We start from the raw sequence: 21454 nt of genomic DNA, 5'->3' as shown, positions 1-21454 counted from the left end.
GGGACTTGAAGCTTGCGGCGGCTATAAAACTCCAAGCTTGCGGCGGAAGAGAATAGATCTAGCGCGATAAAAAAATAGATCTTTTGTGTCTGAAATTAAATAGAAAATGAAATGGATAAAATAAGAAAGGAGATGGGTAAGGCAAAGGAAGGAGATGAATAAGACATGATTGGAGACGAGTAAGGAAAAAGAAGGAGATGAATAAGACATAAAAGAAAGAGAAGAATTTGTGATTTTGAAAAACACGTGATGGTTGAGAAAGATATAAAAAAATAAGTGCTAACCTTTGTTTAGAAAAGTAATTAAGTGTTGTCCCTAATTTATCACAGACTTCCGTAATTATGAGATTATTTTTCTCTTTTTCTATATTTTTCAATTTTTCCCTAGAATTAGTTGAGCTAGCTTCTCCATGCATGGAACAAAAATTTTGTTTGATGCATTAGTGAGTTGACTTGATTCCAAAATCTCATATCATAATCAAAATTAGAAATTAAAAAAGTAATATTGAGTGCATCTATAAATAGTAGAAAGCATAGCAGCTAGAGAAGGATAGCGTTGGGTCAGAACACTCCTCCTCACTCTGCAGCTAGCAGGCATTGTTGTTATTGCACTAAAGTTACTTTAATTCAATTCAAGAAACCAAAACTAAAAATAAAAATAAAGAAGAAAATAATAATTCTATTAATGTTAAAATATGGGAAGAGAAATCAGTAGTATTAAACGCTGGAATCGGTCAAAAATGAGCGAGACTGTGAGTCATATATAACTCTACCTCTGTGCTATATTGCCTTTGCAAAGAAACATATCATTTCCTTAAAAATTATATTTAGAAAGCATATCGGAATTATATATATTTCGGAAAGCATATTAGAATATATATACTTTTTTTGACATTCAGAATTATAAAACTAATATTTTATATTTGATATTGTTAAATTTAAAATTAATGTTATAATTGTAAATCAAGCTAAATTTTATGATTTAATTTGTACTTAACCCATTAAGAATAGACTTGTATAACTAAAATTGAATTAATTATTTTTTCTTCTCTCTAACCGAAAATAAATTAACCAAAACCTTGAAAACACAAAACTAAACCGACCATTATTCAATTATTTTGATTAAACTAATAAATTAATAAACAATAATAGTTCAACATGAAAAAAATAAAAAATATTTAGTTAATTCGGTTAATGAAAAATTTAAAACACATTAGGTCTTGAGTAATTATTTCATTTAAAATATGCTATAGTTTTTTTTGTTGGATTTTTATTTAAATATTTTATCTTTATTTTTTGTAATATTGTAATTTTTTTAGAAAGTTATATCTTTTAAATATAATTTATAAAATAAGTAACAACAAAAATACAAATATTATATTTATGAAATGTAGAAAAAATAAAAATTTAATTTTAAGATTTTGGCTTCTAAAATGTTAAGATTTTATTGGTTATTCGTTTGTTTAGGGAGCTAATGGATTATATGCTCCGTCTTTAAAGAAAAGCAGTGTTTATTTTGTGCACTGAAACCTAATTAACCGAACGAACTATTGCACCTAAATTCTAATTTGGTTTGATTTTTAATTATTTCGTTTCAGTTTAAGCTTTTATTTTTTAAGTTTTGGTTAATTTGGTTAAGTTTTTTTATTTATGGTAGAATTTTTGAATTAACAAAAACCAACTGAAATAAATGAATTTTTTGTGTATATATATATATACATACATACGTATAATGCTATTTTGTAAATTATTAAAAATTAAAGTATTTTTAAACCTTTTTGAGATTTTATATACTATTTACAAATTAATAATAAAAATAATTTTTTTAATAATTAATTTCAAAAAAATTCGGTTAGTTTAGTTAACCGAAAATAACCAATCGAATCAAAATATCGTTTTGGTTCGTTTGCAATATAATTCAGTTTGAGTTCGGATATAAAAACTATAGTATTTTGGTTATATCCATTTCGGTACACCTCTACCAGTAATCAATATTACGAAAAAATATTCAATCTACATCTTTAGTTTACTAATAAAAATACATTAATTAACGGCGACTAATGGTGGCCAATAGCGGTCAACAAACAGGTCAACGCGTGATCAACACGTGCTATATGCACAATTGACCAGTGGATCGTTGACTTTATTGATTTTTATGTATGAGTATTTTTTAGGTATTTTGTGTGTGTGTTTTACGATATATTTTGGATGTTTATAGTTTGCTTTTAATAATTTTTGATGTTTTTATGCATGTTATAGTGTTTTTTTGAGCATATTCTGTATTTTATAAAATTCCAAAAAATTGCCTAGTATTATTATAAATATATTTTTCGGATATTATTTAAAAAATCTCATTTGATATATTACATGTAACTCTTAAACTGGTATTTTCCCTGTCCCAAATTAATAGGTAAATGTTTATTTTATTTATTTTAAATTACAAACAGTCATTTATTACGTTGATGATTAATTATTATACATATCCATATTAATTATTGCAGGATACAATTTTAAAAATTAATTTGTCTAAAAGAGAAAAAATTACTACTCCATTAAATAAAAGCAATTATATTTTTTTAAAATTAACTTATTTTCTCTAGCTAAATTATAATTTCTAAAATTTACTTTAAAATATCTATCAATTTAGTACAGAAGATGAAGACGTGATAGAAATAAAATATTCCTTACTGTATCATCTTTCAAAATTAAAATATTTAAGATGAAAAAATAAAAAAATATTTAAGAATAAGTAAATTGACTCAATAAATAAGAATAAAAATATTTATTTCATTATATCTTAATAAAAAAAAGTTAATGGTTCAGAAATTAAAATAATTATTAGTTTTTTAGTTAAATTCTAATTTTTATTAACTATAACATAGTTTAAAGTATTTTATTTTTAATTTTCATCTTATAACAAGAAGAAATTTTCATCTTAAATAACTTAGTTGGAATACCACACTGTAAAAGCAAGAAGGTAAAATGGTCAATATAGATGCATGTGCAAGCAGAAAAAGCAACAGCATTTGCCAACAAATGTCTTATCTTTTTAATTTTCAATTTTGTCTCTTCTTTACACTTCCTTTTCATTTTATAGCTTCAAAATTCAAAGGTGCAAGTGTAGCTCCTTTCATATAGGTTACCTTTTCCTTTACTTCATATCACAATAATCTACATTTGGTATACATATTTTTAGAGTTTGAGCCTATATTAACTCATTGTGAGTTAATGTGCAATGTAGATTAACTAGTAAGAGACTTATAATTGAAAAAATTGATTAAAATTCTCTTAAATTAATTAAAAATTCAAGTTAATTGCACATAAGACGTAATGTTCACTCAACAAAAATCTTTTTTTTTACAAATTAAGTGGTGTAGATAAATTTAATTTTATCTAAATTTTAAAATCTATATCATCTATATTTTATAAGAATGATACGAATTGATTGAAAATGACCTATTTGTATTGTTCAATCAACTTGAAATGATGATGATTCAAATTAATTTGATCATTTTGCAGGAAGAGATGGAGTTGCTATCTTTAACAGAATACTTGGGGACAAAGATTAAAACTTCAAAAAGTTAATCGATTCAAAATTTGTAATATTGGATGAGATTATGACCATAATGTAATATTTTTAGGGAAGTTCTTATCTAGATCCGGTCTATGACAAGTTTATGGACCCATCCAGTGAGGTGTTAGAGAAATGAAAAGAAAGAGAAAATAATGAGAAGAGAGAGAAAATTGTGTTCGATTTTCTAACACCTCATTGGATATGTGCATGGAAAATTCATGGAACAGGTTTAGGTAAGAATTTCTCATATTTTTAATATATTCTCGTACTAAACTATTTGTTGAGTTGGACACATGAATACAATCAATTTTATTTATCTTATTTATAATATTTTTTAGGGCGTAATGTTATGATTCTTTCTTTTATCGAAAAATGCAGCTATATTTAATTAGTTAATCAATTAAAATTATCAAAAATCATACTCAAATTCTAATTATAGCATTAAAACAATCAACTAAAAAAAACACTGAAACCCAATTTTTATTATGTTTTTGTCAAATGTCACAACTAAAACCATATCCATTTGCCCATTTCTATTTTTGAACTCCTCCATTAAAGGTTTTCAAGCTAAACATATGAAACTAGACCAAGAAAATTACACTTCATAGTAAAGACACACATGATCTAACATTTGATTGCCATTGTTATATGTCATAATCAATCAATGGATTTAATTGATGTTGATCACAAAATAAGTATGAATGGTCTAATTTGATTTTGAAAGGTTTTGGTATTTGATAACTTTTTCACAAAAACAAAAATTTAAAGCTAAAGAAATAAAAAGAAGATTCTAAATAATACTCCATAGCCTTTTTCTTTTCTTTTTTCACATAAAGAGAAGAATATACATAAACTCAAAACACAAAATTAAAGTTCTTCCTATTGGGAAATATTCAAGAGATTCTCAAGCAAAAGAAAAGGAATAAAACTCCTTAATTAGTTAAATACTAATAATACTAACAAATCCTCCACATTAATTATAATTAAGTGGAACCCAATCACATATTATAAATACTATATTATATAACTAATTCATTTTTAAGTATATTCTTCTTCTTAATCTCCCTTCTATGTACTCTTCTTCCACCCCAAATCTTCACATAACACAACTTGGCAACAAACACCTTGAAAAGAAACCCAATCCTCTCTTCTGCACAAAATTAAATAAAAAAAAAATACTTTAATCAAAAGTAAAGATTAAGCATTATGGGTTATAATTAAAGCTAATTAATTATAATATAGATAAAGATTAGAGATAATTAGTTAATTAATTAAATTTTAAAGCATGCCTTTTTGGTTTTGGCATAAAGAAGCTCTGGTGGAATTTTGTATAAGTCTTCATCAACCGGTTTAGGAGTTGGCCTGTTCATTTCATCAGAACTCAGGCTTGATGTGTCTAATTTCATTTCCCATTTCTGCTGCTTTTTCTCTTCTTTGACTCGAGGCTGACGTACTTTTGCCTGCACCAGCGTGCAATATATTAAAAATCAGTAAAAATCGGTCGACGTTTATATTATAAGTAAATTTTATAATTAAAATAAAATAAACTAAAGTTTGGTTATCAAAATAAAATAAATTTATAGTTTAATAATTCTGAAAAACAATGACATCTATCACCCATCTTTCAAAAATGTCATAATGATGAATGATGTAATGAATTGAATACTCATTCATTCATTCATCATCACCACCACCATTCAGTATAATTTTTAGATACTTTTCATGATTTAATAGATGAATACCCACCTTTTATTTATTTTTAAATTTGGGTATACCTTGATTTTTTTGGTAAACTTTTTACCCCATTAATGTCCATCATCATGTGTCTTCTATATGAAAGTAGAAAAAGAAAAAAAGAAGAAATGTCTTGGCTTGGTCCCCCGACCCCAAAAAGACCATTTTCACTTATTTTTTAGGTCAAATTTTCTTTTCTTTTCCAGTTTCCCATAATATTATTTGAAAAAAATAACAAAAAGATTGCTAATAAAGAAAAAGAAACCCCTCCTTTGTTCTTGGTTACACATTTTAGCAATCTTTAGTTGTAATTAAACTTCTTTTAGTAAATCTTTAATTTGTACTTATCCTAATCTTTAACAAGTTAAGTAAAACTAAAAGCTGCGTAAAAAAATTTCAAGAATTTCAAGAAAAGCAAGAACTCAAGAAAAGCAAGAATTCAAGAAAATCAAGAACTCAAAACGTACGTACCCTTCGACGAGGAACAACAATCATGGCGGGAGTAAGAATATCATTATCATACAAATCACCAGCAACGTATAAATCACGATCTTCAGAGTAACTATAACGAAGCAAACCGGCTTGTCGAGCCGATTCAAAGCATTGAGTGAACGGTAGATCATTGTTCCAATCCCAGCTTCCGAAAGCTGGTACATAGTTTCTTGAATAATAATAATCCTATAATCATCAACACATAACACAAAATCAATACATTTTACTCACCAAAACTTAAAATTAGCATTCAAGAACCAAGAAATAAAGAAGAAAAAAACTCACTTCCATGAGAATTAGTTAATGAGCAAGAATCTTGAAATTTGCTTGAAAAACTTTATGGGTGTGCTTACAAGCGTGGACGAATTTATAAGAGTAGCAAAATTTAAATAAAGAGGTGGGATTTGAAAGGAAGATTAATGAGGGAAAAGTAGGGAATGGAGGATCCAAAGCAGCAATTAATAGAGGGTAATAAAGAAAGCAACTCAGATAACGAAGTTACACAGTAACAGACACGGAGACAAAGTGGTAAGGTAAAGGGTACATATGCAAGAGATTTATATTTTAGGTTATTTTGCTTTTGACAAATTGTTTATTTGGGTTCCTGTATTTTTTTTACTTTTTTATGTTAAATCCACATACTTTCATTTATGGATATATAGTCTCCGCACTTTTAATTTTGTAGATTTTAAGTTCCTCCATTACTGAAATTAAATGCATGTATTTTGCGGAAATGAAATGTGTGCACCGTTATTGCAATAGGAATAATAGAAGTCATTTTTATACTTTAATTTTATAAAATTTTAATCTCTATATTTTTATTTTATTTACATAATTTTTTATTTGAATTGACATCATCAACACTTTGTGACACTTTAATATTTATAACATGTAAGATCAATTAACATATAGACGAATATATAGATCAAATGTAAAAAATACAGGCATCCAAACAAGCGTCACACAAACTCTTTTTTTTTTGAAAATATCATTTTAGTTTTTAGAATGTAATATTAATTTAAATTCCGACTAAATTTTAAATAAATTATTTGAAAGAAAAACAGTTTTAGTTTGAAATTATTTAACATTATTATATTGTTTAGCTTGTATGAGAATTTTGGGTCATTAATTAGACCTAGTTTGTGGCTGAAAAGATGCATATTCCAATGCAAAATTAATAATAAAGGCAAAAGGAGCAGATGGGTTCTGTTTCTTTATTTATTTTCTTGGGTTTCTTCATTCTGCAAGCAAAACTGATGAGTAAATAGTAAATTTGGTGAGAACTTTTTGTAAGGCCACACGCGTACCAGAATATGAGGGCATGGTGCTTGGAGCTTCTGCATTATCCTAAAGGCTAAACCTATTAGCTTTGAATATAGGGTTTCTAAAAGTAACCCTAAAATGAGTAAAAGAATTTTAATTACTATATAGATATATTAATTAATTAATTACTATGAGTAGTGAAGTCAGTATGGTATGCAGGGTCAACGCCCAACAGAAACATCAGCTTCGAGGCTACCGTTGTTTTGGTTTGATAAAAGATTAATTCCGGTTAGTAAATAAATTATATAACACCATTAATTAAATTTGATTATATAGTAGAGGTAATGTGCAGAAGAAGCATGCATGGACTTTAAACTTTGAATTACATTTTAATATTATCACATATTGGGGATTGAGATTATGATTATGGTGGTGATGTTCATCTTAGTGAAAGTAACGAAATGATAAAGATTACATTTTAATACTACAGCATATAGGGGAGTGAGAATATGATTATGGTGTTAGATGTTCATTTTAGTGAAAGTAACGAAATGTAACATAACTAGTTTTGTTAAAAGATAAAAAACAAGTTTATAATTTTAAATGAAAATACCTATAATTTTATCGAAGAATTTTAAAATTCATGAGTTTTAAATTTATAAAATATGAAATTTATAGATTTAAAATTTACATCATTTGGATTGAATATAAATGAACAAATTAATCTCTCGCACGAAAGATCAACATCTAATATGAATTTCTTTCCCTTAATTGAAAAGTGAGTGTAATATCCCGTATTTTTAAATTATTTTTCTGTCAAGCTTTAAGTAATTTATTATTATTATTATTATTATTATTATTATTATTATTATTATTAAATTTTATTTTTAATCGTTCATTGATTCGGTCGTGATTCGATTTGTATTTGGTTTGTATTATTAATTTAAAAAAAAACAAAAAAAACAAAAGTATGTGAATTTGCATGAAACTCATGCACTCATAAATTCATAATTCTGTCCACGTGACTTGGCCATTTCTTTGAAATGGTATTAGAGGCCCATGCCTTCTACATATTAGAAAGCCCATCCCTTTTCAATATCAATTAGAAACTTATAGTTCTGTAGCAGGATAACGATTTCTGCATTCTTTTTTTCTAACCTATTCATTCGTGTTCTTTCCTTAAAACCCTATTCTTTTCTTCGAAACTTTAGCCGTCAAACACTTTAAGACCATCTGAGACATATCGCTCACCACTTCTTTCATTCGTTAGATTTCCGGTAAGCAAATTTACGTTCCTCATCGTTTATATTCGATATCGTTACATCGTTTAATAATTCATATTTGTTTGTTCTAGCTATAATCTGAAAACTTCTTCGACGATTCATCATTATTCATCGTTCCCTCAAATCCCTACGTGTTATAATCGTTAACGGTACGTTCAATCTCTTCGTTTATCGCCGTACGGTTCACCGCTTTATTATTTGTTTTATGATGTTCCTCTACTTTGTTACTGTTATGTTTATGAGTGATTGTTGAATGATTAACTTGTTGTTAGAGGTCGTGAATGCCTGCCTAGTGTGTTTTGAGCGTTGATTGGGTTCGACGGATTGTTGTTTTCATCGATAGTTTGTTTATCATGATTGTTGTCGACTCGAATCCACTGTTGATTAATATTCTCAATTTGCTTTTGATGTTAGCTAGTTTCTGTGTTATTAGTGCCTTTGGGTATGTTGATTATTGTTATAGTGATTATGATATTGTTTAGTTGGATTGTATGGAAATTTGATCGTTGAAAGTTGGTTTCATGGGTTTTGGTAATAAGGTTTTGTTTTGAGAATGGAAGTTGGTGAGGATGATGAGTGGCGGGTCTGCTATATGTTTTTCAAATTATGAAGTTTGGCCAAAAGGCCAACTTGGTTATTCGTAAATATTAATTTTAATAAATTGATCCCTTAAGTTAAATGCTAATGGTTAACCTTTGTCTATTGTTTTTGATTTTGATTTTCGGGTTTCGTTTCGATTTATAAATTTCCAACGTTATTTTAAATCTAAAAATAATGTGAGTGTTATTTATTATTTAATTTATTTGATTATTATAATCGGGAAATGATAATAATTTTTTTATCAATAATTTATAATTTCTCGGATAATTATTAAAATTTTGAAATTATTGACTTCACGTGTCAATTTGACGTTTTGAGTTTTAAATATTTTTGTAATTTATTTTTAATTAAATAAATTATCAGTAACTATTGGTTACTTGAATTTTAAGATATTGAGTCCTATTTTAAAATGGATAATATTTTTATCAAATTTTTAATTTATAAACTCGGATTTATAAATTTAATAAAGTTTTGTTTTGGGTTAGACTGTGGTCGCCCAACAAGTGGGAAGAAGCTTGGTAGTTTTTAATAATTCGGCTGACTCACTGATATAGATTTTAACTTGGGTTAAATTAAATTGTCTAATAAATTACTTGAATAGTAATTTAATATGTATAACTTATATGGTTTGATTTCTATAACTTGGGTTATAGTTTTAATATATTTTAATCTTATGTGTTTGATTATACATTGGCGTGTTGTTGTGTGTACTAAGTCCTATGTGGTGTCTAGTACTCTTTAGAGTTAGGGTCTGATTTTAATTATGATTTTAATATTTTATTTAGACCCGTCGACTGTTCGTACTTCAGAGGCGAACCAGAGTTAGGTGCTTGTCAGGATCACGTGGATTTAGCAAGCAGTGAGTTTATATCTTTATTTACCTCTTTATTAAGAAAGTATTATATTTTGTATATATATATATATATATATATATATATATATGTATATATATATATATGTATAAACAGTTTTTGAACTGTTTTCGGCATTGTGGATTTGATTTGGAACGTGCTACTCGATGGACATCATCGGGACTGCGTGCGCACCGGTAATGATTATGGCATTGAGGTAGGTTTGAGATATGTCTCACCTTAGTGAGGTCACCGGTGGAAGATACGTCTCCTGGGCTCATTATTTATTAAGTGATAGTCGGGGATCGGTTATTGAGATACGTCTCACCGACACGACAATGGATTTAGAATTGTGGTTTAGGGTTCCATTGATAATCCATAATGAAAATGTTTTATTAAACGTTTTAAAGGTTTTTAACTTAATAAATGTAAATGGTTATATAAACTCTACTCAGTAAATCTGACCCCGTTGTTTTCCCAAATTTTTCAGGTTTATGATTTGAGCTTTGGTCGATCTCCGTTTCTTCATTCTCGGAGGTTTTTATTTTATTTTCAGAATAAAAGAGTCGAACTGTTTTAAACTCTTAGACCGCAGTAGTAGTATCAGTTATTCATGTCTTAGTCTTTATTTCATATTTTAGACTATTGTTTGTTGGATTGGTCCAACTATTATTTTATTAGCTTTGGCATGATTACAGTGTTTATGGAATTATATATATATTACCATGCTGATAGACATTATTTTCAGATAAGTATACTTTGAATATATGTTGCTTATTGTACTGCTAGACTAGACTGAAGTCTCGGTTGCCCCCGAGCATGTGGTTTTCTGCAGGTACATTGTTTTAAATGATATAAGTTGGTTATCCGCAAGGCTAGCTACGGGTTTTGGTACAACCATACCCATACCCTAGCGCCGGTCACGATTCATGAAAATGGGCCGTGACAGTGAGAGATAACACATCTTTCTGTGAATGTTTTACTATGAAAAAAGAACTCATATAAGAGCTCCTTTACAAAATCATGGATGTGTGAACGTACACCTCAAGAAAAAAAATTAGACTTTCAATAGATTTTGACTTGAAGAAAAGAAAGTGTGCGAGGCCTAAGACATGGTGTGTGAACGTACACCTCAAGAAAAAAATAGTGTGCGATTGTACACTCAAATTTTTACAAGTTGGAATTTCAATTTTGCCCCGCCACTTTAATGATAAGCGAAAGTGACTTATTTGCATGTTGACTTTTTTAATTGAATTTTTACCCATAACGACCGGAGAGAGTGGCATAGATGTTTTTAAATTGTTTGAACTGCAATTTGACAGTTGAATCCATAACTCATTTAACAGATAGTATAAGAATAGTTACTAGTCCCCGATTTTCTATTTCATACATTTTAAACCACATTTAATTTCAACTTTAGTTAATTATAGTTTTTGGTTTAAATTGCTACTTTTCAACTTTATTATTTGTTAGACAGACTCATAATTAGGTGGATAGTGATAGATCTTCTTGTGGTTACAACGTCCGAATTTTACAGTACTATATTACTTATTTGATTACTGTATACTTGTAGTATTTGCCAACATTGATCCATAAACATGTCTATATGTATACACAATTAATGATGTTTTATGGCTCAATATACAATTAACTCCTAAATTATATCATTTTGTTTCCTAACCCCCTATAATTTTTTTTCGTTTTCTATTAAATCTCTTAACTTTTAATTTTGTTTTATTCAATGATCCTTTTCTGTCCAATTTGGCAAAATGCGTGTATTCATAAAGCACGTGAAGAATAATTTATTAGTGAAAAAGCTTGATTGATAAAAATAAAATTCAATTTGACCCTTAAATTTATTGTTATTTCAAATACACTTATTAGATAATTTTAAATGACTTATCAAATCATATTATTTTTATCAATATTTTAATTTATTAAAATAAAAATATTTTTTTATCAAAATAAATTTAAAGACATTAAAAAAATTGATTAAATTTAATATAATTTTATTTACTAAAAAATTCATGTATTATATCTGATTAAAATTTAAATTTGTATGCTTCAAAATCAGTTCATATGAAAAAACATATTGTACTATAGCTTTGTAAACATAATTAGAACAAAATACATTATGTCTAATATGTTTTAAAATAATAATTAAATTTTAAATTTAAATTGTAATTAAACATATTCTAAATTATTATATAAATATTTTGTTATTTATGAAATAATTATAAATTAATTACATAAACTTATTTGGATTTTTTCCAAAATTTTCTTAATTTATAAATGTTTTAAAAGAAAAATAAATTCATAGGCCAAATTGAATTTTAATTTTGAAAAAAAACTCTTTAACAGACATAAGAGGAAAATATTGAATTTTGATCAATCGTTACTCGTTAAGAGGAAAATAGTTGACTCTTAAAAAATGCCTAATTACTTAAAAACCACCATCATGTAATATTTTTTCATTTATACCATGACCTAGGATAATTTTCAATTGTACCCTATTTTTGATTCTTATGTTTCATCTCTACTTAATGAGTTGAATTGGCCTATTTTTTTTTAAAAAAGAGTTTAAATTAGTCCTTCATTTTTAACCTATATTTTGATAAAACGTTAATGTTAATCATTTACGTATCTTATTTTTAATATTTTCATCTTTAAATTAATTAAATTATCAATTTTCTTAATTTTGGGTACAAATAAAACATAAAAATCGAAAATAGGGTACAATTGAAAATTTTCCTAGGTCATGGTATAAATGAAAAAAAGTTATAAGGTGGGTGATTTTTAAATAATTAGGCCTTTAAAAAATAATGACAAAACTAGTAATTATGACCTATAACTTCATTATGTAAATAATAATTATCCATATAATAATTATTTATCACATACAATAATTATTTATCACATACAATAATTATAACATGCCATATTTACAATAAATTAATGAATATTTATAATTAATTTTTTTAAAATTATTATTTTTTTTTTTTTATCATTAAAATTGTCAAATGGTTAATGTATTATGATTTGTTGCATGGATAAAAATGCCGCAACAATGTTGTGTAATATTTACCCTAAAATTTATTGTATTCAAATCGGTTTAATACATTAATTAACTCCTAAATTTTACCACTTTATTTCATGCGACCTCTAAACTAATTTTTTATTCTATTGAACCTCTTAACTATATATTTTTTTGGTTCTATTTAACCTCTAAACTTTACCATTTTGTTCCATTTAACCTCTGAACTAATTTCGTGTTCCATTAGACCTTTTGACTATTTTTTTATTCCATTTAACCCCTCAAACTATATTATTTATTCTATTTAACATTTTACCTATTCTTTTTGTCTATTGCACATTTAAATTTTTAATTTTTACCCATTTAACCTCCTAAAAATATAACTATTTAATTTTCATCCATATTATGTTCTAGAATAAATGCTTAAAAGGATATAAATTAATTTATATACAATGACATATGATTTTTTAAAAAATATATTTTTTAATAATATTTTTATTAATTGTTGACGACAATATAAATTAGAAAGAAAAGGGTAGAAATAAATAAAAAATATTTAAAGTTGATCAAATAATTAAATGATATTATTTCTAGAACATGTAATTTTTTTTACATTTCAACAATGATAAAAGGAGTTTGTCTCTTTTTATTAATGATATTTATAAAATATATAAATTTATTATACGTTGATAATATTAAATGAATGTTTAAAGTGTGTTTCGTTAATTTAACTTGAATTTCTAATTTTAGAAATTTTAAGATACTAACTTTTAATTATTTTTCAATTTCAAACTTTTCAAATCAATTACGAACTTTTAAGTTTTGTTTAAATTGTAAAACACTCTAAAATTCATAATTTTAAATTAATTAATCCTTAAATGGATTTTTAAATAATATATTAAATATATCGCTCTTTATTTTAAATGTAGGAAACATATATATATATATATATATATATATATATCTTTTTTAAAATTAATACATTGTGTGAGAGGTTAAATGGGTAAAAAAAGTAGTTTAGATGTTCATTGAAAACATTTAGTTAAGGGGTTAAATAGAACAAATAGTATAGTTTGAGGGGTTAAATATAATAAAAAAATAGTTAAGAAGTTCAGTGGAACAAAAAATTAGTTTAGAGGTCACATGGCACAAAATACTAAAGTTTAGAGGTTAAATAGAAAAACAAATAGTTAAGAGGTCCAAATGGTTTAAAGATCGCATGGAATAAAATGGTAAAATTTGGGGGTTAAATAATATATTAAGCCTATTCAAATCTCTTCCTCACATGAAGATTGAAGACATGAGAAATCATTTAAAAAAAAAAGACATGAGAAATTAGAGCAGCCTAAAAACCAGAGCCAGAAATAGTTAATTTTGAAGCAAAGTAAAAGAGAAGACAGCAACTCCTTCAGAAGGAAGGGGCCCTCTTCTTCTTCAACTTCTGTCATTATGCCATTTTACCAAACATGAGAGCTTCTTCTTTATTCCTCATCCTTTGTCGTTTACATATTTTCTTTTAGGGTTAATTCCTAAAAAAATCACGAACTTTACACGAAGTTTCATTTTAATCATGAACTTTAAAAGTTGTCATTTAAAGGCACGAACTTTCATTTTGTTTCAAATCTATCGCCAAAGTAAAATCCGATGTATTTTATCGAACAAAAAATTCCTAATCCTATATACTCTAACTAAAAGATAATAAGATTTAATGTCGATTTATAATTTGGGTCTTTCATTAATGGTTTATTTAAGAATTTAGTCAACAAAAATACACTGAAATGATAGATTTGAAACAAAATGAAAGTTCGTGCCTTTAAATGACAACTTTTAAAGATCATGATTAAAATGAAACTTCGTGTAAAGTTCATGATTTTTTTAGGAATTAACCCTTTCTTTTATTGCTTTTCACTCTCTTTTATTTTCGAATTCAATCAATATACAGTCATCTTTCCAAAACCAAAACTATATTATAAATAGTTAATATTCCATTCATTTCAAATTCCATATATAACTTTTTTTTATACCACCTTACATATATTTTAGTTTTTTCTAAAAAAAATGGCTAATAATCATCGACGGTCCTCGACCTTTACACTGAGCTTTCCTAAATTCCCTGACCTTTTAAAAGCTTCCCTAAACCCCCTGACCTTTATGGCGGCGCCACTCACGGCCCTTCTGAAAAAAAAAACCAAAATCGCGGCGTCGCCAACGATTAAATCGTTTGCATGCCTTTTCCTCGCCACCTGTCGACCCACGTGACCTCTCCTCTGTCAGAAGCAGCAGTTCCTCCCTTAGACATGTCAGTGGACTTTTTAAATTTTTAAAATCAAATTTATTTTTTCACCGACTGAGTTAATTTTCTCTTTCTCTTTTTTCACCTTCTAACATACTCTTTCTTCTTCATTATATTTGTTTTTGAAACCAGTCCTTTTTCTAGTTTCCCTCCTCTCTGACCTAGGCGTTTGTTTTGCTGCTCTTTGTTTTCTCTCGTTCTCTAGTTCGCCTGCGTTGCATTTCGAGGAAGAATAAATCCGGGTATGAAAAAAATGGTTGATTAATTTTTGTAGAGTTACTGTCATGTTGACGCATTTTTTGTTTTTATATGTTTATATGGTAAAACAGGCTAAGAAGATAATGGAAAAAGAAAAGATCTATTGGCAGTGACGAGACGAAAGGGAAGAAACGGCCAGGTTCTTATTTTAATTTTAGGTTTTTGGGTATGTTTTTGGTTTTTGGGTATGTTTTTTTGAAAACTTGAAATTGTAATTTTAGGTTTATTATAAATATGTTGGTTTATGGGTATGTTTTTTTGGGGAAGTTATTCTAAGTTGGTTGTAAAATTCGTTGAGTTGTTTTGATGTGTGTCTCTGAATGTCTCTGCATTGTTTGTTTGAACAGCCCCTACCGTGGAAGTGGATTCTGAGATCCTGGGAATTATTCTGCACTACGATGGGGAATTTGGAGAGGATGGTTATTTGTGGGGTGATGTGTGTGCAAGATGTTTTGACATTTTGCAACTGTCACTGAATAGGCTTGATTTATGGACCAAAAAAATTGGAGTGAAGAGGCTGGTTATGTATTATTGGAGGCAGTCAGAGTTGGACTATCATCGAGGGATAAAGCCTATTGAACATGATAGGGATGTTGAGGAGATGGCAAGGGCTGGACAAAAAGCAGGTGTGGTTGATGTGTACGTTAGATATTAATTAACATGTGATGATGTGCATAATTTGGTGCCTGAGAGTGTACCCAAGTTAGAATTGAAAGAAATTGAAGAAGATGGTCCATTTGAGCCAGTTGAAGATGGTCCAGTCGAGGCAGTTGAAGATGCTCCTGGAGTTGAAGAAGGTCCAGGTGAAGAAATTTTGTTGCTAGAGTGGTACGGCACTGAAGATGAGGGCCAAATAGAAGTCTTGGAAGTGCAGATTGCTGCTGTTGAAGGCCCATTTGATGTGGCTGAAGGTCCAGAAGAAGGGAGCAAATAATAACAGAAGAACAAATAAATGTAGCGTTGTTTTTTATTTCCGGATATGTTGTTATTTTATTTTAAAACACTTATATGTTTTTTATATTTGCAATTTCATAATGTAGCATCGTTTTATATGTCCTCATATGTTGTTCTTTTATTTAAAGACACTTATATGTATTGGAAATTCTAACTTGGAAATTTTACAAATTTATTTTTGGAAAAATGAAATATGTATGGTTCATGCATGACCACTGTCTTTCATTCTTATATTTTGTTCACATAAGGTCCCTGACATTTTAAAATGGATTGAGTAGTGGACCCTGATATTTTTTAATCTGGCCAAAAAAATATACATAAAACATATAGAACATACATTACTTACAGAACATGTAAAATAAAATACATAAAGACTTATAAAAAAAAGCAGAAAATAAAAATTAATATTTCATTTCATTGGCTATTCATACATTTCAGAACATTTAGAATAAAAATTACATAAACCCTGAACAAGAACACAAATCTCCGTCTTGACCAAAATTAAGCAAAAAATACATAAATAAGACTACATAAACAAGTCATCCTCTTAAGCAAGCTCCGGAGCGCGGTAAACACAAAAGTCCATGTTGATCATACCGTCAGAGAAAAATTCATGATCACTATCAAGAAGGAACCCTGAAAAAGAACGATAGTAACTTCTGGTGCCTTGAATGTTCTGGGTAGTAATGTGAAATTTGTGACTTGAGTTGGCATTCACTTCAATTTCATAGGGGCAGCAGCCAGTTGATAACGGTCCAAGACAACACATTGTCAGAATATTCCCATAAGAACACATAGTGTTGTTCAGAACAAACACAATGTCTGTGGTTTCCTCTTGGAGAATAAAAAAATTATCATTCAGCCGGACCGAAACCGGGAATTTACGACCAAAAACAAATTGCTTCACAAAATCTTTATGCATCACTTTACAGTGAGCATAAATCATTTCAGACGTTCCCTTGAAATTACAGACTTCGATGGGGCAGGAACACTCTATAAAAGAACAGACCTTTTCATGGTTGATCTTATCGGGGTACCTCACAGTTTCTGAGCATCCATAATTCTTGAACGCGCAACAAACTCTCAAAGACTCAGCAACATCTTCCAGAATCCGGTTCCTCATTCTCCCGATAGGCAGGGTGCAAGAATGGCACTTTTGAGTCTTCCCCGAGCATGCTTTGCATGTTGCATGCCCATTTTCACACTGTAAAAAATACAATTACCAAACAATACAATTACAGAAATAATTAACAGTACATCGTAAAGAGAAACAAATGGGTACAAACCTGAATAATTGGAGCTGTTAAGGGTTCACAGCAAATTGGGCAATCCATAAGTTCCATATTAAGCGAAGACACAACAATATTATCAGACATATCTTCTGGTTACTCTGAGAATATGAACAATTTTTGTACTCTGAAATGCTTGAATCAGTTGCTGTGGTAGCCTATTTAAATTAGTTAGCATCATGACTCTTCAATTTCTTTATATGCCCTTTGTGGATGTAATTAATTAGTGGTTGTAGTTAACGAAGAGGCTGCATTGGAACAATATAACTGATGGAACGGGTGCAATGAAAGGGTTTCTTGGAAATCCCATTTTTAATCTTTGCCATTAAGTTATCCTTTTTTTGGCGGTTTATTTTTCTGTGAAGTCTAATATAGCCCTTCAAATTTCCAACAATTATGAAAGACAACACTTGAACTTATAAAAAAAATCAAGTAAACCCCTTCAACATTGAACAACAGTTTAATGACAGTACTGTAATTTAAAATTTTGAATCACACACACTTTTCATAGAAAGCAAGTTGAATGAGTTTAACATAATACAAAAAAATATTTGAACGCAGTTAACTAAGAACACTGCACAAACACAAGCCATTGTCACTTAACAAAAAATCCATCAAGTTTTCTTGAAGCAAGCAACGGCTAAACTGCAACCGGCAACTGCAAAAGCCATAAAAAAACCAAGCTTCATGATCTTGTTTTTCCTCTCCATGTCTGAGCACTTCACTTCCATCAGCTTCACGTGTTCCTTCAGGGTCTCTATCTCCATAAGTTGCAGACCACTTTCCTGCATCATAATCACATTTTCTTCGTGGTACATCTCATGAGACTCCTTCAATCCCTCGAAAGCCTCATTAAGTTCCTGCAGTTCGTCAGTTTTAGCTGCCACATGAGTGTGGGCATTAACTAGTTCCAGCAGAGCGGCATTGCGTTCTTCAGTCATGGAATTAATCTCACTTTTCAACTTCCTGACCACCGTCATCTGATAGGCCATGTCATTATCGACCCAGGCAAAACAATTGCATTGATTCTGTGTAGTGTAGGTCAAACGACAGTAAGCTGGCAACAACGGAAGATTAAGTTTAAATAAAATACTTACATTTCTCTTAGAATAGCCGTAAAATCTCCGTCCTGGATTTCGTTCAGTAGAGGAAATCTGCAGACGGCATGGAATTCCAATATCGCACACAACTTGTTTAGCTTCTCCTTCCATTGTCGTTGTGTCTTGGAACTGGAGATTTATGGGAAGGCTGGTAAGAAGCAAGTTGAATGAGACGAGGGTTTTCAGAAAGGGGTTGAGTGTTTAGTTGAATTATGTGTTACACCTCCATTTATGTATGGTTCATATTTGCTTTTTGTTGTCAGGTGTGACAGATGTCCCTTTTTAAATTAATAACGAACCTTTACTGTTTTAATTACAAAGGTTGAGTACCGTTCGTTCTCTTTCCTTTGATTTTCCTTATCCTTTTTTTCTCATTTCTGCAATTCCTTCACTATAAAAATATGTGACAGAGAGCATAAATACACCACATTAATCAAACCCTAAACCTCATGAACCAGACAAGAATGTGCCTTGAGATTACATGCATGATCACATATATTTTCTTTATGTACTTGAAAACACACTATAAGAACAAGATTTTAATGCAGTAAAAATAAATCTTTCTCACTCTAAATTTCTGTTTTGTTCCTTCGTTATTTTTTCTTCTTCACAATGCAAGAACACAGAAAGAATGGAAGACGAAGAGGCAATCGAAGAAAGAATGGTGGTGTGAAAAGGAGAGTTGGAGAAGAAGGAGAGGGAAGGAAGTGTATGTCAGAACGAAGATGAAAGAGAGAAAAGTTACCGAGCGGTTACTTTTTTTTTTTTGATTTTAAAAATTTAAAAAGTCAACCTGCAACTCTGAGGGAGGAACTGCTGCTTCTGACAGAGGAGAGGTCACGTGGGTCGACAGGTGGCGAGGAAAAGGCATGCAAACGATTTAATTGTTGGCGGCGCCGCAATTTTGGTTTTTTTTCTTTTCAAAAGGGCCGTGAGTGGCGCCGCCATAAAGGTCATGGGGTTTAGGGAAACTTTTGAAAGGTCAGGAGATTTTGGAAAGCTTAGTGCAAAGGTCGATGACCGTCGATGATTATTAGCCTGAGAAGTTAGAACTATCACTAACAAAAACAATAAAACCAAACAGAAAAAAAAAATTACTTCCAAAATAATTTTTTATTGACTTTCCAAAGCCAAAACCAGCAAAAAAGAAAAACCACGCAAATCTTAACTAAAACAACATAATCAAAATAACAACACCCTTAATTAACTTGTTAATTAAGAAAATTAGATTTTATGTGATCTAATCAAATCAGGTCACCTTCTTCACCTTCAGCTTCTTCATCAAAAGTAGTCGTTGTTTCATCTTCACCAATAATTGGCGACCCTGCAAATTTATCCTCTTCATCTTCATATTCTTTCACTTCATTGTGTATAGTTTCATCTTCTTCGTCTTCATCATGATCATGATCATGCACTAAAACTTCATTTTCTTCGCCGGTTTCTGGTTTTTCTTCAATTAAAGGACTTCCCTGATCATACGGTTTCTCCACTTGTTCGTCGGTTACCAGCTCTTTGATGGGGGCTGCTTCATCCTGAAATATGACCATCGGTACGTTGATTAGTTATATATTTAATGACCAATGAGTTATAGTTCAAATGTTATAAGCATCGGGGCAGTATCTTGTCAAGGTTGTGAATTTTTTTTCTTCCACAAATGCTTTTAATTTCTTATTTTTTTTTAAAAAAGTATAGATTTAAGGACTGGAATTTGCATAGGCAATATTAATCTTACAATTAATTAGCTAACTATTAGTGGTACTATGATTATTATTAGAGGGCATATTGTTTTAATTTTTTTTTTTTGGAATAAATGATATGGGCCGATTATTTATTTATTTTTTCAAAAAAGAACCAACAGTATAATTCAACAAAGATATAATTTAAATCTATTTTATGACATATAATTTTCATTTTAACATAACTATTTTTAAACTAAAATAAAAGATCAATTGTTTAAATTAGTCATAAAATTAAAAATTTACGATAATAAATCTTGAAAATAAATATAACTTGGAATTTGGATGTAACTTTTAATTTCTAAAATTGATAAATCAGAACATTTAAAAAAATTGCCCAAAAATATCATAGATATAAAAATATCATTTTACAATGACGAAAAATAAAGAGCGGCTAGTCTGTTAAAAAAAATGGCCTAGACAATTAAACTATCCCTAATAGACTCTTGGCCGATGGATGCTGACAATTATAAGTTTAATTATACGAGCATAATTTGTTTTAGCAAAAATATTTCATTCTAACATCTCATGTTGAACTAATAATTTGTAATTAGTTGCGGAATCAAAAAAAATTGGCGACACAAAGAAAGAACCAATAACTCACGGTTAAAAACCCTTTGATACATCATGATTATAATGGATATATAAATAAATGAAAACATAGTACCTGGACTGAGGCCATGGCAAGAGTTAAACTGATTAATAGAAAAATTAAAAATGAAGATAGAGAGGAGAAGAGGTAATTAAAAGATTAATTAAGGAAGAAAGCAAAGCAAGTAGTTTAGGCAGAAACTAATTTGAAATGTGTTAGTGATGTTAAGGGCTATTTATAATATATTGCTCATTGTTTCTGCTCCTGCATTGCCTACATTAAACTTGTTACATACAAAAGCAAACTGAATAATTCCCATTGTTTTGGAACCCCTACATGCGTAATTGTCGAAATATTCCTTAAATTTCAAGTACTACTTAGTAAAAAAAAGTCTAACCTAAA

General features: G+C 29.0%; 4 protein-coding genes and 1 long non-coding RNA gene across 5 annotated transcripts; 1 reads left to right on the top strand and 4 right to left on the bottom strand.

The window, feature by feature from the left end:
• Positions 1 to 4474: 4474 nt before the first annotated feature.
• LOC126654752 (uncharacterized) lies at positions 4475 to 6332 on the bottom strand. The gene is made up of 4 exons (XM_050348729.2): positions 6085 to 6332; positions 5779 to 5985; positions 4863 to 5033; positions 4475 to 4723 (listed from the first exon to the last, which is right to left on the bottom strand). The coding sequence occupies exons 1-4, from the start codon at positions 6088 to 6090 to the stop codon at positions 4670 to 4672; spliced, it is 438 nt and encodes a 145-aa protein (XP_050204686.1). The 5' UTR covers positions 6091 to 6332; the 3' UTR covers positions 4475 to 4669.
• Positions 6333 to 8215: 1883 nt separating this feature from the next.
• Positions 8216 to 10403, top strand: LOC126654771 (uncharacterized). The gene is made up of 4 exons (XR_007632693.1): positions 8216 to 8339; positions 8417 to 8494; positions 9731 to 9804; positions 10287 to 10403. It is a non-coding gene; the product is annotated as an uncharacterized LOC126654771 (long non-coding RNA).
• Positions 10404 to 16882: 6479 nt separating this feature from the next.
• Positions 16883 to 17711, bottom strand: LOC126657261 (E3 ubiquitin-protein ligase SINA-like 10). Its single transcript, XM_050351928.1, has 2 exons — positions 17622 to 17711; positions 16883 to 17539 (listed from the first exon to the last, which is right to left on the bottom strand). The coding sequence occupies exons 1-2, from the start codon at positions 17709 to 17711 to the stop codon at positions 16883 to 16885; spliced, it is 747 nt and encodes a 248-aa protein (XP_050207885.1).
• A 391-nt stretch (positions 17712 to 18102) lies between these two features.
• On the bottom strand, positions 18103 to 19183 carry LOC126656340 (uncharacterized). The gene is made up of 2 exons (XM_050350884.1): positions 18722 to 19183; positions 18103 to 18652 (listed from the first exon to the last, which is right to left on the bottom strand). Exons 1-2 carry the CDS (start codon positions 18833 to 18835, stop codon positions 18239 to 18241), a joined length of 528 nt encoding a protein of 175 aa, XP_050206841.1. The 5' UTR covers positions 18836 to 19183; the 3' UTR covers positions 18103 to 18238.
• Positions 19184 to 19818: 635 nt separating this feature from the next.
• On the bottom strand, positions 19819 to 21266 carry LOC126654789 (uncharacterized). The gene is made up of 2 exons (XM_050348770.2): positions 21128 to 21266; positions 19819 to 20256 (listed from the first exon to the last, which is right to left on the bottom strand). Exons 1-2 carry the CDS (start codon positions 21140 to 21142, stop codon positions 19969 to 19971), a joined length of 303 nt encoding a protein of 100 aa, XP_050204727.1. The 5' UTR covers positions 21143 to 21266; the 3' UTR covers positions 19819 to 19968.
• Positions 21267 to 21454: the final 188 nt, after the last annotated feature.

The sequence above is a fragment of the Mercurialis annua genome, linkage group LG7 (assembly GCF_937616625.2).
Source record: "Mercurialis annua linkage group LG7, ddMerAnnu1.2, whole genome shotgun sequence".
Lineage (NCBI taxonomy): Eukaryota > Viridiplantae > Streptophyta > Magnoliopsida > Malpighiales > Euphorbiaceae > Mercurialis > Mercurialis annua.
This window is presented reverse-complemented; position numbering and strand designations above follow the sequence as displayed.

Excerpts from the sequence above, each read along its gene's own strand:
- LOC126654752 (XM_050348729.2), bottom strand. Across the intron at positions 5,034-5,778 it reads TTGTTGTTCCTCGTCGAAGG|GCAAAAGTACGTCAGCCTCG; the intron begins GTACGTACGTTT and ends ACGCTGGTGCAG. Across the intron at positions 4,724-4,862 it reads TTTATGCCAAAACCAAAAAG|AAGAGAGGATTGGGTTTCTT; the intron begins GCATGCTTTAAA and ends AATTTTGTGCAG.
- LOC126656340 (XM_050350884.1), bottom strand. The coding sequence starts at position 18,835 with ATGGAAGGAGAAGCTAAACAAGTTGTGTGCGATATTGGAATTCCATGC. Across the intron at positions 18,653-18,721 it reads ACGGCTATTCTAAGAGAAAT|AATCAATGCAATTGTTTTGC; the intron begins GTAAGTATTTTA and ends TACACTACACAG.
- LOC126657261 (XM_050351928.1), bottom strand. The coding sequence starts at position 17,711 with ATGTCTGATAATATTGTTGTGTCTTCGCTTAATATGGAACTTATGGAT. Across the intron at positions 17,540-17,621 it reads TAACAGCTCCAATTATTCAG|TGTGAAAATGGGCATGCAAC; the intron begins GTTTGTACCCAT and ends TATTTTTTACAG.